The sequence below is a fragment of the Colobus angolensis genome, unplaced genomic scaffold, assembly GCF_000951035.1.
Source record: "Colobus angolensis palliatus isolate OR3802 unplaced genomic scaffold, Cang.pa_1.0 Scaffold33, whole genome shotgun sequence".
Lineage (NCBI taxonomy): Eukaryota > Metazoa > Chordata > Mammalia > Primates > Cercopithecidae > Colobus > Colobus angolensis.
Window position 1 is genome coordinate 3,365,699 of NW_012116599.1, and position 16,390 is coordinate 3,382,088.

General features: G+C 41.4%; 1 protein-coding gene across 1 annotated transcript in view; it reads right to left on the reverse strand.

Annotated features, from left to right (window-relative positions):
* The window catches only part of WDFY1 (WD repeat and FYVE domain containing 1), a 76,920-nt gene that overhangs the window by 19,448 nt on the left and 41,082 nt on the right, over positions 1–16,390 (reverse strand). Inside the window, exons 4-6 of the mRNA XM_011951914.1 lie at positions 10,502–10,556; positions 5,451–5,601; positions 3,228–3,340 (exon numbers count right to left, since the gene is read on the reverse strand). Of these exons, the coding sequence (XP_011807304.1) occupies positions 3,228–3,340; positions 5,451–5,601; positions 10,502–10,556 (319 nt within the window). The remainder of the gene's footprint in view (positions 1–3,227; positions 3,341–5,450; positions 5,602–10,501; positions 10,557–16,390) is intronic.

The window sequence follows — 16,390 nt, forward strand, 5'->3', positions numbered from 1 at the left end:
ATTCAACCATGCCATCATGAGTCACACAGGACATTCAACCATGCCATCATGAGTCACACAGGACATTCAACCATGCCATCATGAGTCACACAGGAGACACAGCATCATTACCCACAGTTGTACGATTAGAATTTTCAATTGTGCATCAAACTACTTGGGGCCGGGCATGGTGACTCACACCTGTAATCCCAGCACTTTGGGAGGCCGAGGAGGGCGAATCACTTGAGGCCAGGAGTTCGAGACTAGGCCTGGCCAACATGGTGAAACCCTGTTTCTACAAAAACAAAAACAAAAAAACAAAAATTAGCTGGGCATGGTGGCGGGTTCCTGTAAACCCCGCTACTCAGGAGGCTATGGAGGGAGAATTGCTTGAACCCCGGAGGCAGAAGTTGCAGTGAGCCAAGATAGTGCCACTGCACTCCAGCTTGGGCAGACTGTGTCTCAAAAAAAAAAAAACCTGCTTGGAATACAAAGATTTTTAAAGAAGTTTTTCCTTGTTCTGTGCCAAAAATTACAAAGTAGCTTGCATATGAAATGTTCAGAAAAAGTTACTGGAAAAAAAAATGTTAGTAATATTTAGTGAGAAAAACCAGTAAAGTTTACTGTGTCCAACCTACACAAGATAAAAAATCTAGATTATTCTGGGTCTCCGGAATCTTTCAGGTGTTTTACTCCAAGATGTCTATGTTTAAGAAAATTAAGTACCACAGAAAAAAGTCTATTGTATACTACACAATTATGCCAAGTAATTTAAGTGAAAAATCTGAACTTCCCATCTCATACTTCATATTGGCTAACTTATCAGATTTGAAACCCTTGAGGAAATCTTTCTTTCTACCTACAGGTGGATCTTTCAGTAGATCCTTTCCCTGTTCATCAACTACTGTTTGTCTAGAAAAAACATTATTAATCAACTGAGTAAAACTGAACCAGCCACAAAAGCTAATAATAATTTTGGTAGGTATACAGAAAATTAATGATGCCATATTCAAAAGCAAACAGAAACTACTTCTCACACACACTTTCCAAAAACAGAACAAAAGCAGAAACAAAGAAATATTCTGCAAAGGCTTCAGGGGTTAGTTTCACATGACTTTTGACCCTGTGTAATCTATGTGCCATCCATTTCAGTTAGAGGCCTAAAAGCAGATAAATATGGTCTTTCAACATGAAAACTACTAAGTAGTTACCAGACCCATTCTGCCTTTAGCAACCCAGAAAAAACTGACGAGTCTGGGGGTCATGAGAGAATTAGTCATAAACAGAAAGTGGTTTCTTCACGGGCCTCTGCTTTCCTGCCCAAATCCATTTTAACTTGCTGTTCTCTTTTCTTCGTTTCCCCTACAGGGTCCTTGATTTGATATACTCTATTTCACCTAAATAGATTACATAGAAAGCATAGTGTACATTTATTATAACTTGTTACAACTAAAACGCTAACTATGGTCATAAATAAGTTCATCATTAATTCTTTCAGCAACTCCCCCATTCTCCATAAACCAGAGGGCCTCAAAGTTTGTATTTTGTGACACATATCAGAATTTGATCTTGTGATCGGTATGAAAACTTCAATCCATTACAGCTTAGCGTCTGACACAGTTTAGACATGTGTCCCCTCTAAATTTTGTTGAGATATATATATATATATATATTTTTTTATCTTTTTTTTTTGAGACAGAGTCTCCCTCTGTCACCCAGGTTGGAGTGCAGTGGCATGATCTTGGCTCACTGCAACCTCCACCTCCCGGGTTCAAGAGATTCTCCTGCCTCAGCCTCCCTGAGTACCTGGGACTACAGGTGCCCGCCAACACGCTCAGCTAATGTTTTTTGTGTTTTTAGTAGAGATGGGGTTTCATCATATTGCCAGGCTGGTCTCGAACTCCTGACCTCAAGTGATATGCCCACCTCAGCCTCCCAAAGTGCTGGGATTACAGATGTGAGCCACTGGGCCCGGCCTCTAAATTTCATGTTAAACTAATCCCCAGTGTTGCAGGTGGGGCGTGGTAGTTGGCTCACGGGGGTGGATTTCTCACGAATGGTTTAGTGCCATCCCCTTGGTGCTCTCCTTGAGATAGTAAATGAGCTCCCTTGAGATATGGTTGTTTAAAAGTGTGTGGCACCCCACACCCCCACTCCTGCTTTGGTCGTGTGAAGTGCCTGTTCACACCTCACCTTGTGCTATGACTATAAGCTTCCTGAGGCCCTCACCAGAAGCATGCCGGTGCCATGCTTCCTGTACAGCCTGCAGATCCACGAACCAATTAAACCTCTTCTCTTTATAAATTACTCATTCTTAGATATTTCTTTATTGCAATGCAAGAATGGCCCAATACAGCAGCTAATGAAGCCTCTTTATTACATGTGTGTATGTGGCGAGTCACATACAATCAACGGACTTTAAAAACCCCTCCACAGAGCTTCACTAACCCACTGCACTACAGAAATGAAATTCCACCCAGTAATTCTTTCCCCTCAGTCCCTACGCAGGTATGTTTCCCAAGCAGAGGCTGAACCAGCCCACACATTTCTTCTAATTGTATTTATCCGGTCTTGCTCAGGGGCTTAGAAACTGGTAAATTTTTTTAAAGTAATAATAACAACTCTTCCAAAGGTTTTACCAGTTAGAAGTAATTTTAAAGGTCTTGTCAACACGATAACTTATTTTATTTTTATTTCTATTTTTTTGAGACAGAATCTCACTCTGTTACCCAGGCAGGAGTGTAGCGCTGTAATCTCGGCTCACTGCAACCTCCGCCCCCTGGGTTCCAGTGATTCTCCTGCCTTAGCATTCCAAGTAGCTAGGGGTGGGATTACAGGTATGTGCCACGATGCCTGGTTAATTTTTGTATTCTTAGTAGAGAGGGAGTTTTGCTGTGTTGGCCAGGCTGGTCGTGAACTCCTGGCCTCAAGTGGTCCACCTAATTCGGCCCCCAAAAGTGCTGGGATTACAGGTGTGAACCAATGTGCCAGCCATAACTTAATTTAAAAAGGTAAGCAACATACAAAGTATTATCCACACAAGCAATTTAGAAGGGATTTCGACAATATGAAATGAACCCATCACCCCAACTTCACTTAGTTTTCACTCTGAATCCCATATCTGGCCCAATCAAAATGAAATCTGACAGATCATGAGGAACAGAGCATTCATGAATCCACGTAGAAGAGAACTGAATTTGAATGCCCAAGTTAGGCAAAAAACACTCTTGGGTGATATTATAGCCTACCTTCATGTCCTTTGAGGGTTGTGATGACTGAACACGTGTTCTGTTCAAGCTTCAGCAGGGTGATCTGCCCAGAACAATCACCAACGAAAGCATACTGAGTGTCAAAGTCATATCTGAGGAGAAGCAGTCAAGGATGTAGAACAGAAATCACCTGAAAATCCTCTCATAAGAGAGACACCAGCATTGGTCAAAGTTAGTTTCCAAAGTTAGAAAACATGCATTTTAAAGAGAATAAGCATATACCTAAAACTATAACAAAAAAGGAAATACCCAACTGAAAATCATGCAATATGTAAATATTGAAGGTAAACATTAAAACAGCTGTTATTACTGAGAAAGTTTATATTCATTCATTCAACAAGAACTCATTGAGTGCCTGTTACTATATCAAGCAAGATCCCAGGAACTGGCAATAAAAAAAGAGCTGGTAGTACAGACACACACAAAAACAAGTAGACATAATCAAGTACAATAAAGTGTCAAAGGGTGAAACTGATAACTACTGGGCTGGGTGCAATGGCTCATGCCTGTAATCCCAGCACTTTGGGAGGCTGAGGTGGGCAGATTACTTGAGGTCAGGAGTTCAAGACCAGCCTGGCCAACATGGTGAAACCCCGTCTCTACTAAAAATACAAAAAATTAGTTGGGTGCGGTGGCACACGTTTGTTTGTAATCCCAGTTACTTGAGAGGCTGGGGCAAGAGAACAGCCTGAACCCAGGAGGCAGAGGTGGCAGTGAGCTGAGATGATACCACTGCACCACTCCAGCCTGGGTGACAGAGCCAAAAAAAAAAGAAAGAAAGAAAAGAAAAGAATGCTAACTACTGAAAACAGCAAGAAAGCTCTGAAACGTAATGGTTATTTATGAAATATCTCTGAAAATAATGCAAATCTGACAGTAAATACAAGACATGAATCCATGTTTCTTTTGGCCTAGAGGATTTAGCTATAAATGAAGAGGATGATTCACTTTAAATTACTGTGGATAGTTCAATAATCCAAAACGCAGTTGTTTGTGGCGGTAGTACATTTAAATTTAGAAAATATATTAACTATTGGTCACAACTCATTACTTTCTCAATTTGTGGCCATAGATATTTCTGGAAAACCAGAAATTTATACACAACATGTTAACTAGTATTTATAATACGAAAGCTATTTACAACAGGATAACTATCACTCTTCCAAAACACAGCCAAAAAGAGCACTGTAAACTAGGGCATGATTGTGATTCTGTGTCATTTTCCACAAATCCATTATCAGAGGCCCAGCACATAACAAAAATGCTTATGTAGCACACACTGTATCTGAGTATTTTTTGCTTGTTTGATCCTAAAGTATATGGTACTATTTTAAATATCTCACGCTGTGCATTCATTTGTAGCAGACATTGTAAAGAAAGGCTTTCGATGGATGGAATTTTACTATGCCAGGCATTCAACTCTGAGAGAGAAACTACCACGGGGTGTCTGCCTGTTGCTGATAACCTTGATCTTGCCATCGCTAAGATACACAGCAGGCAGGGAGATCCTTAGGTAAGGGCGAGCTCTACAGGAAGCAAATTCCATGTAGTAGCAGGAATTTTTTAGGCAGTGATTTTCAGCACTTTGGGGCATCCTGAGCCATCTTTGAGAGTTTTATAAGGATTATGGGTCCTCTCCACACACAAAAAAGCATTAAGCAAAAGTTTTGTGTAAAACTCCTTGTAGCCCATTTAGGAACAAACCCCAAGGCTATAAACCCTTAATATTCAGTATATACACTTACAGAGTCTGCAAATAACCAATTACTAGCAGACAAGTTCCTGTTTTCCTTTCTTCACACAATAAAAAGTCTTTCCATTAAAACGCAAAGACGTGAGAGGAAGGGTTTGCATTAATGGGCCTGGGTTTTCCACAATTTTGTATTAAAAACCTATAGCACCTCCCAGCAGAGAAAAATTCATTTCATTATTATTTTTAATAAACCCAATTTACAGCAAGAACAGCAAATATGGAAGTTCTTGGATTTTTGGTGAAATATGTATTAGGTTGGTGCAAAAGTAATTGCAATTTTTGCAATTACTTTCAATGGCAAAAAAAAAGAAACACAATTACTTTTGCCCAAACTTAAATAAGTTTCATTCAGTCTTTAGATCTCAATTAGCAGTTTGGGATGGGATTCAGAACCAAACACCGAGAAGCAGAGGCCAGGGGAAGGAGAGGTCCGTGGCTCTGAAGGATACTGCAGACACGAGGCCCAGGACGTGAAGAAGTGCCTCCCGAGCATGTTCCCGCTTCGCGTGCACATCCAGCTCACACACTTGTCGTAGCCAGTACTGATGACCCACTCTGTGGCCAAGCTGAAGATGATCGCAGACACCCGGTTCTGATGAGCTGCAGGAACAGAAAGGTGAAGAGATGTCATCTCCAGAAACAGCACTCTATGGGGAAGAACTGAGGCTCAATCTCTCAATCTGCTCAGCCAGACACAGTTGTGTACAAGACTGCACTGGAAATGCCTATCCTCTGTGAATATATTTCAGACAACCTTTTCCAGCTCAACAACTCACTAGCACAGGCTCTCTCCAAGGCCCTGCCCTCTGCTCCCCACAGTCGGGGCCACCAGAAGCTAGGAATCATTAAAGAGTAATGCCCAAAGAGAAATCAAATAATAGCTTAGAATATATATATATAGGCCGGGAGCGGTGGCTCAAGCCTGTAATCCTAGCACTTTAGGAGGCCGAGACGGGTGGATCACGAGGTCAGGAGATCGAGACCATCCTGGCTAACACCGTGAAACCCCGTCTCTACCAAAAAATACAAAAAACTAGCCGGGCGAGGTGGCGGGCGCCTGTAGTCCCAGCTACTCCGGAGGCTGAGGCAGGAGAATGGGGTAAACTCGGGAGGCGGAGCTTGCGGTGAGCTGAGATCCGGCCACTGTACTCCAGCCTGGGCAATAGAGCGAGACTCCGTCTCAAAAAAAAAAAAAAAAAAGAATATATATATAAAATTTTTTTTTTTTTGCTATGCTCAAGAGAACATTTTTACTTTGCTCTAAAAAACTTTGTGAACGAGGACTATGTGGAAAGCAGCAGTTGTAACAGGGCAATGTTTTTTTAATCGTCTGTAACTTCAGTGTTTTGAACCTTCCGAAAACACTGGCATTCTAAATAAGAGCAATGGCAGTTTTCTAAAATTAAAAAGTGGTGTTATGTGTTTTGTTTCTGGAATACTTTTTATCAGTGTGTAACATTTTATTATTCATAAAGACAAAGCTTTTGTGAAGTTCTCTGTTCCAAAATAACAGCTGAGAATGAGGAAGGTTTTCTGTCTGTTACCTAACTCTGGAAATATTTCCAGGTCAATTATAAGCCTGGGGCAGTGTAACCTGCCTTCTACTTCATCTGGTACAGAACTTTGCATGCAGTAGATGTTTAATAAGCGTCCAATCTGATGAATGAAGTCAAAGGCCAGACACAGAGACTGCTGACCTCACTCTCAGCTGTACAGACTGCTTAGGAAGAACTGAGGGACTCTTCCCCAAAAGTCTACATGAAAGTCAGATTCATCCACCGCTAAAAGGTTACATTGAACAATTACATACTCATGAAGGATTCTGAAACTTAAAGGATGCTATGATAGCTATTAATCTTAAATTCAGCTGGGCACAGTGGCTCAACACCTATAATCCCAGTGCTTTGGGAGGCCGAGGCAGGAGGACTGTTTGAGGCCAGGAGTTGGAGACCAGCCTGGGCAACAAAGCAAGACCCCATCTCTACAAAAAAATTTTTTAAAACCAGCTGGGCATGGTGGCACTTGCCTGTAGTCCTAGCTACTCAGCAGGCTGAGGTGGGAGATCTCTGGAGCCCAGGAGTTGGAGGTTACATCGAGCTATGTTTGCACCATTGCACTCCAGTCTGGGTAAGACAGTGAGACTCTGTCTCTAATTAAGAAATAAAAATTTAAAACTGAAAAAAATATTAAATTTGAGTAGGCTATGTCTCGTAAGATCTGTCTCAGCGTCTGATGTGGAGCCTAATGCTTTTTCTGCTTTAATACTTAATTTGCATAAACACTTACAGGGTGTATATTATTATACTGATTTTCACATAAGAAAACCGAGAAGCAAATATTATTTATTAAATATTTATAAATATAAATTAAATATCAATATCAATATATGCCCAAAGTCTAATAAGTGATAGATTAATTTGGTCTGTCTGACTCAAAACACTTTTTCCACTAAACCTGTAGTTGTTAAACTCGGGCCAAATAGTCATAGAGTTTAAACTAGTTTGTGGTAAAGATGCTGTAGTGAATAGTCAACTATTTTTTCCTGGGAAGAACTATCCTATTTCTAAGATTACATCCTTTCTGTTGTTTTGTATTTTTCAGATGTCCTTTTCTTTTGTGAAAGTATGGTGAGACATAGTCATGCTTATTTTGCTTCATTTTTAGTTTTTAAACTCTCACTTGGCAAAATAAAAAATACAGCAATCCCTATATTAGTCCTCCAAAAGTTTTCTAAAATGTTATTAGTCAATGAAATATAAAGGTCCAAGAACCACTGCAAAAGAAACCTATGCTGCCTTATAGCCCATGAAGAACTATGACAACTGGCGGGGCATGGTGGCTCATGCCTGTAATTCCAGCATTTTGGGAGGCCGAGGCGGGTGGATCACTTGAGGCCAGGAGTTCAAGACCAGCCTGGCCAACATGGTGAAACCCCGTCTCTACTAAAAATACAAAAAATTAGCTGGCCATGGTGGCTCGCACCTATAATCCCAGCTACTAGGGAGGTTGAGGCAGGAGAATCGGCTGAATCCTGGAGGCGGAGGTTGCAGTGAGCTGAGATCGCACGACTGCACTCCAGTGTGGGCAACAGAGTGAGGCTCTTTCTAAAAAAAAAAAAAAAAGAACTTTGACAACCAAAATATAGATAAAAATAACATGAGATGTGAATATGAAATAATTTCATCCTTAATGACAGATGAAAAATACACACACACACACTTTCTTTTTTTTTTTTTTAAAAAAAGGAGGGGCAGGGTCTCATTTTGCACCCAGGCTAGAGTGCAGTGGTCTGATGATGGCTCACTGTAATCTCTAACTCCTGGGCTCAAATGATCCTCCCACCTCAGCCTCCCAAGTAGCTGGGACTACAGTGTGTGCCACCATGGCTGGCTAATTTTTTACAGAGGTACGGTCTATGTTGCCCAGGCTGGTCTCAAACTCCTTGGCTTCTCAAAGTGCTAAGATTACAGGTGGGAGCTACCACAACTGGCCAGGTGAAATAATTTATTAAGGAATTTGCCTTTTGACAAAAACACTGACCAGGCATTTAAGGGTCTCCAAATCAGGCATTTAAAGGTCTCCAAACTCGTAGGTATATACCTCGTAAAGGAACTTACAGATTCTTGATTATTTTAAAGATAAACCCGTGCATGATAGCTGAGAATTCAAAGTTGTTTCTGGTGTTACAGTAACACCATGATGCTAGTAGTACATTACTCAATGCAAGATTAGAAAGCGTTATCATTCATTGTCACAAAACAGTTTCCCTGACCAACATACTCCAAGGGCAAATATATGGGCATTGCTGCATCACTGTTCTCCTATTTTATTTATTTTTGAGACAGAGTCTCGCTCTGTTGCCCGGGCTGGAGTGCAGTGGTGCGATCTCGGTTCCCTGCAACCTCCGCCTCCCGGGTTCAAGCAGTTCTCCTGCCTCAGTCTCCTGAGTAGCTGGGACTACAGGCATGTGCTATCACGCCCGGCTAATTTTTGTTATTTTTAGTAGAGACGGGGTTTCACCTCGTTGGCCAGGCTGGCCTCAAACTCCTGACCTCAAGTGATGCACCTGCCTCGGCCTCCCAAAGTGCTGGGATTACAGGGGTGAGCCACTGCACCTGGACGCTTTTCTCCTGTTTTAAATTTGGAACAGGTGAAACAATACATAGGCAAAGGAAATTTAGCCTTCTTAATAAAGTATCCTATCATTAGACTACATTTCACCAAGATGAACACGTATGTGAAACATCTACACTCTAATTTTTACCTTTATCCACAAGCATTAAATATAAAATTTTATAAGTATAGAGTGAATAAAATGAGGCTACATGTTATGTCTTCTGGTGAGGTTTCTGGGAATCAGCTAATTGGTCTGATGGGAATCCACAACTTCATCAAAATGCTTTAGTTTTGCAACTTCAATCTGAAGTTGTCATTGGGATTTGCTTTTGTTAAGTTTTAAAATACTGAAATTTACTAAATAAAGTAAAAACTGAAAAAAAGGTATATGTCACAGATGCCACAAAGTATTGATAGCTTTGTAGTGAAAAGTGCTTACAAATCAGTTAGAAAACACTACACCTCCCTGGGAATACGCACAAAATCATAAACAGACATTCAGAAAATATGACAAGTGGTCAACATTAAATAAAGCTTAAATCATTTTCAAATTGAGAACTTTCTTGACTATTAAACAGGAAAAAGAAATTATAAGGCAGCAATATTGTGAAGACGTCATGAACACGTATTCTCAGTCGCCATTCGCAGGACTGTAAAAACTTGCACTATTGCTGTGAAGCAGTTTGCAAAGTAAATCTAGGGCATTTAAAAAACTTTTTAATGTCTGACCTGGTTATTCCACTTTGTAGGAATTTGTCTCAAAAAAAAAAAAATTCCTCACTGAGCACTTAGGGATTTGTCTTAAATAATCAGAATTACAGATTTGGCCAGGTGTGGTGGCTCACACCTGAATTCTAGCACTTTGGGAGACTGAGGTGGGAGGGTCACTTAAGCTCAGGAGTTCGAGACCAGCCTGGGCAACATACTGAGACCTCGTCTCTATTTAAACGAAACAAATGAATTATAGGATTAGAGTCAGAATAACAGTCAAGAATACCCCCCACATGTGTGTATACACTTATTCAAGAATACACACACACACACACATATACACATATCAAAAAATTGTACACACACAGTTATATACACACACATACATGTATGAAGAGTAGTATGTGTTATCAAAAAAATGGAAGCAGTACACATACCCAATAATAAAAGAATGGTTAATTTAATCTGATAATGTGCCTGATATACAAAATTTTAAATGCTAATGAGCAAGAAAAAGCTGAAATATCACTAAAAGACAACAGTCTCTCACATTGTGGGGGTAATAAAACTAACAAGTTAATGTGAAAATCTAATTTTCATCACAAGAGATGATGTTCTAGTTTTATGTATGTCTACATGTATGTGTACGCAAGATAATATGTATTATAATTACCTGGGTAGGTCTTGATAAAGTTCATTTTATTAAAATCTTCAGAAACGTGAAATTCCTAAAAGCAAATGCACAAAATAAAAAATTTTTAAAGAGTTATGGTTTTATAAAACAACAGAAGCTTAACTTTCAAAAATGAAGCAAAATCCAAAGATGATTCTCACAAGACCTGGGACTAAGACGAGTTATTTAGGAATGAGATGAACTGCTTCCTTCATCAGACCTGTCCTCAGGCCGACATCGCTGTGGGAGAACAGACCTAACTGAATAAAAGTAAGTGCTGCTGACCAGCATGGGATTTGTGTCCACTTCTTCCTGCCCAAAGCAGCACTCCGTATTCCTTCTCCCTCCGACCACAAAACTCTATTCTCTTAGGAACACAAAAAATCCCTCAAGACACTGCATATTAAGGCAAAACTGCAAAGACCCCTCACTAACAGAGCTCTCAGCAAAGTAAAAACAGGGCGCTGGGTAGCTCAGCAATTTAGTGGGGGAAAGAACACCTATTTAATACACAAACACACACAACAACAACAAAAAAGAAGTGTTGAGATTGTGGGTGGTTTTTGGCTTCTTTTTATACTCCCGTGTTTTCCAAATTTTATTTATTTATTTATTTATTTATTTACAGACAGAGTTTCGCTCTTGTTGCTTCCTCGGCTCACTGCAACGTCTGCCTCCCAGGTTCAAGTGATTTTCCTGCCTCAGGGTCCCGAGTAGCTGGGATTACAGGAGTGCACAACCACGCCCAGCTAATTTTTGTATTTTTAGTAGAGATGGGGTTTCACCATGTTGGCCAGGATGGTCTCAAACTCCTGACCTCAGGTGATCCACTCACCTCGGGCTCCCAAAGTGCTGGGATTACAGGCGTGAGCCACTGCACCTGGCCCCAAATTTTCTACAGATGTAATCCTTTATAACTTGGAAAAGAAATTTAAAGTACATATGTTTTATTGAAAAAAAAATCAACCTCAACATAAAACTATGAAAATAAAACTCTAAAGAAAAATCACTAATTACTAGTACTACCATTATTATTATTATTATATTATTATTATTATTTTGAGACAGAGTCTCGCTCTGTCACCCAGGCTGGAGTACAGTGATGCAATCTCAGCTCACTGTAACCTCCGCCTCCTGGGTTCAAGCGATTCTTGTCCTCAGAGTCCTGAGTAACTGGGACTAAAGGTGCGTGCCACCACACCTGGCTAATTTTTTTGTATTTTTAGTACAGACAGGGTTTCACCATGCTGGCCAGCCTGGTCTTGAACTCGTAGTCTCAAGTGATCCACCCGCCTTGGCCTCCCAAAGTGCTGGGATTATAGGCATGAGCCACTGCGCCCAGCCAAGAATACTATTATTGATCAATGCTAAATTGACATGGATATTATGAATTGCTGACAGACCAGAGTGAGGGGGAAAAAAGCACACAAAAGAATATAGATTTCTTGTTCTCCATCTTGTTTTTGCAAAGTAGAAAAAATATATCGGCATGGTATATATTCATCTGTATTCAGTGGAAGAGCAATTGATCAACTGCTGACTGATGTTAAATTGGATTTGCGTTGCCCCTTTCCATTGAACAACTGTAACAGTTCTTATGTGCCATCCTATAATGACAGTCTCCCCTTGAACTGAAGGCCACAAAAAGGGTCCCTAGGGAGATAAATGCACCAACACTGCACTACTGCACTATGTGAAGCTTGTACTTAGTGGCTTCTCATTATAATATGTGCATGCACATCATCATGATATTCCCACAAAATTTACTGAAGGCTAAAACGGAGAGCTTTGGCATTCACTACTGTGTCATGCATTTCCAGCACCCTTGCCTGCCGCCCGCTGCTGTGTGAATTGCATGGGCAGGGAGCCTGTCCCTTCTACTGGATCTTTCTTCTTGACCCTTATATCAAGGCTGCTGCTACTTTTTCTTTTCTTTTTTTTTTTCCTTCTTTTAAGACAGGATCTTGTTCTGCCATGCAGGCTGGAGTGCAGTGGTGCAATCTCTGCTCACTGCAACCTCCACTTCCCAGGCTCAAGTGATCCTCCCACCTCAGCCTCCTGAGCAGCGGGGCTACATGGGTATGCCACCACAATAAGCTAATTTTTTAATTTTTGTAGAAATGAGGTCTCACTATATTGCCCAGGGTGGTCTCCAGCTCCTGGGCTCAATCCTCCTGCCTCAGCCTCCCAAAGTGCTGAGATTATCGGCATGAGCCACCACACCTGGTCCAAGGCTGCTTCTTTCAGTGAAAAAAAAGAAACTCTCATAACTATACTTCTACTTTCATTGTCCACTTCTCAGCCAAAAGTTTCTCTAGTGACCAGCCCACCCTGGTTACCCTCAAGCTCTCTGGCTCCCTCATCTCCCAGTCACACTTCAGTCCATGGCTCACCAGCGCTACCCCACTGCATGGAAAGGCTCTTCTTGTTATCAGCAGCTGCCTTCTAAGTGCCATCCCAAGGGCACTGCCCAGGCCTAATTTCATCCTCTCCCTCCTGCCCTTGACACCTTTACTCACCTCCTCCCTGAAACTCACTGCCCTCCGGCTTCCGTGGCTGCACTGTCCTGGCTGGCTCTCCTCCCTCTTTGCCTATTCATCCTGTCTCTCCTTTAGGCTCCCAGCCCTCTGGCTTTTCTTTAAATACTGACATTTCCTAGGAATGTGACCTTGGCCCTCTGCTTTTCTCAATCTACCAGCTCTATCTAGTTCACGGCAGCCACCGTTGTAGTTTCCACTGACGTCTACGTTCAGGGAACTCCCAACCCTGCCCAGACCAAACCCTGAGGTTCAGGCACACACACCCAAGTTCAGTTCTCAAAACTTAACTCATCACCTTTCCCCAAAAAAGATCAGCATCTTTTCTGTCTCTGAAGCAGCTAACTCCTGGCTAGAAACCTGAAAGTCATCTTAAAGCTGTTCTCTATTTCAACACGCACCTTTATTCAAACACCGAGCCCTGCTTCCCAGACAGTTCTTGAGGCCACCGCTGCTTCTCCCTCCCCACCCCGGTGTTTCATGATCTCACACTGGGATCCGGAGGCAGCCTCCTAACTGGCACCTGTACTTTCAGCCTTGTCCCTTCAAAGCCTGCTACACATTTCTGAGCTGACAAAAACCAGAAACCTGCTCCTGCTCCTCAATGGTTTTAGCGAAACCATGTAGTTTCCCTAAAGCACTTGATCCTTGGGTTCACCTAGAGGACTTGTTACTTATTATACAGATCCCCAGGTCCCTCTCTAGTGATTTCGAAGCTCTGGGTCTGGTAAAGAGCTGGGGAATGTGTATTTTCGTAAGTCCCCTCAATGACTGGCGTGACTATGCAAGGTCAGGAAATTCAGCTTACATAAGGTGGTCTGGGCCCCTTAAAGTCACACTCAAGGATCATCACCTCCCCTCCTCCCTGGCTGGCCTCCCCTTCAACTCCACTCTAAAACGCTGTCATTATTTAGGCCTCAGGTCTGGGCCCCGACTTCTTTCATTCCCTCCCCAGCCACTCAGTCATTCTTGTGGCTTGAAAAATGACCTGATGATGATGTCCTCTGCCCAGACCTCTCCGGGGCTCGTTTTGTTTATCCTGTGCCAACTTCACATGGCCAGTCAGAAGCTCACTGGTATCTCAAACGAGGCTGGCTCTCACTGTCCCCCTCCCACCAACTGCCTCCCCAGCCCAGCCTTACCCTTCTCAGCAAACAATACTACTTCTTACCCAACTGGTCAAGCCAAAAACCTGGCTGTCACCCGACTTCTCTTCCTCTCCTCTACACAGTCAATTTATCTCAGATGTCTCCAAGACTTATCTCAAGTCCATCCACTTGTCCTTCTTCATGGCCACTGTCCTTTCACCCAGACCGCTAAAACAGCCTGATTATCCCACTGCCACTCTGGCCGCCCCTCAATCCGTTTTCCACCCAGCAGCTAGAGGGATCTTTGGAAAATGTAAATTACATCATGCTATTCATCTGCTGAAAACACTTTAACAGCTTCTCATTGCAATTACATTAAAATTTAAAGCTTTACCCAGACCTACAACACCCTGCATGACCTGGCGGCCTCTGCCCACTTCTGCAATCTTCCTAGGGTGCCTCCCTATCACCCCGCACCAGCAAGCCACTATAACCTCCTCTGACTCCTCTGATGCACAGAGATCCTTCCCACTTGGGTCTTCTGGACACTGATTTCTGGAAACTCCCCTGGCTCTCTGCCGGCTGGCTCTGTGACAAAGATGCCAAGAAAATTAAACGGGAAAAAAATAGTCTTTTCAACAATTGGTGCTGGGATAACTGGATGTCCACACACAAAAGAATAAATGTGGAACCCCTCTGTGATACCACATATAAGAATTAACTTACAGTAAATCAAAGATCTAAATGTAAAGCTAAACTATAAAACTCTCAGAAGAAAATACAGGTGTAGATCTCGATTTATACTTATCTTTATAGGTATAAATGACCTTGGATTAGGCAATGGCTTCTTAGATATGGTATCTAAAGCTTAGGTAGCCAAAATAAATAAATAAATAAATTGGACTTCACTAAACTTTAAAAATAAAAAAGTAAAAAGGCAGCTCTTAGGAGAAGATATTTGCAGAACATATATCTGATAACGGTCTAGTATCTAACATACAGAAAAAACTCTTACAACTCAACAATTAAAAAATACTCTATTAAAAATGGGCAAAGGACTTAAATAGATATTTCTCCAAAGAAGATATAAATGACCAACAACTACCTAAGAAGATCCTCACCATTACTAGTGATTAGGAAAAGGCGAATCAAAACCACAATCTAGTACCATTTCACATCCACCAGGATGACCACAGCAAAAACAAAACAAAACAAGCAGAAAATGACAAGTGTCAGCAAGGATTTGGAGAGCTGGAACATGTACAAAAAATATGTACCTGAATTTTCATAGTAACATTATTGATAATAGCCAAAAAGTGAAAACAACCCAAATGTCTATCAACTAATAAAGGGATAAACCAAGTGCAGTATGGAACACTAGTCCACAACCAAAAGAATGAATTAATTCAAACAGGTGTGAACCTTGAAAACATCATGCTAAGTGAAAGACAAACATAAAAGGCCACACATGTTGTATGAGTCTATTTATCTAAAGTGTCTAAAATAGGCAAATCCTTGGATTCAGTAAGTTAGTGATTTCCAGGAGCTGGGGGAAGGGGCAATGGAGAGTGACTGCTAATGGATATGGGATTTTTTTGCAGGGAGGGGTGATGAAAATATTCTGGAATTAGAGAATGGCAATGGTTGCACAATCTTATGAATATACTATAAGACCACAGAATTATATACTTTAAAATGGTAAATATAATTATGTTATATAAGTTATGTTTCAATTAAGAAAAAATAAATATATGCATACAATTCGACCCACAAAAATGCCAATCTATAATAGACTAGAAACTTAAATATCAGGTCCTTTGCCAAAGACAGTTTGAGAAGTATTGCCTTGAAGAGTTCTGTGAGTTGCTGGCTGAATGGCCACACACACACACACACACACACACACACACACACACACAGAGGCTCTCCACCATCATGGCTGAGGGATAGGGATTGCTGTAGGTGACATATTCACTCTATGATGGCTATGATCTGTGGGTCAGCCCGAGCACCCAGCTATCAATTACGACAGCATTCTGAGTTCCAAGGAACTAGTTTAAAATTAAGTAACAACTTAATCCATTTTGACCTAATATCTATACTGAATTAAACTTTTTTTTTTTTTTTTTTTTTTTTTTTTTTTTTCTTCTGTTGCCCAGTCTGGAGTGTAGTGGTGCAATCTCAGCTAGCTGCAGCCTTGACCTCCTGGGCTCAAGGCATTCTCCCACCTCAGTCTCCTAAGTAGCTGGGACCACAGGCATGCA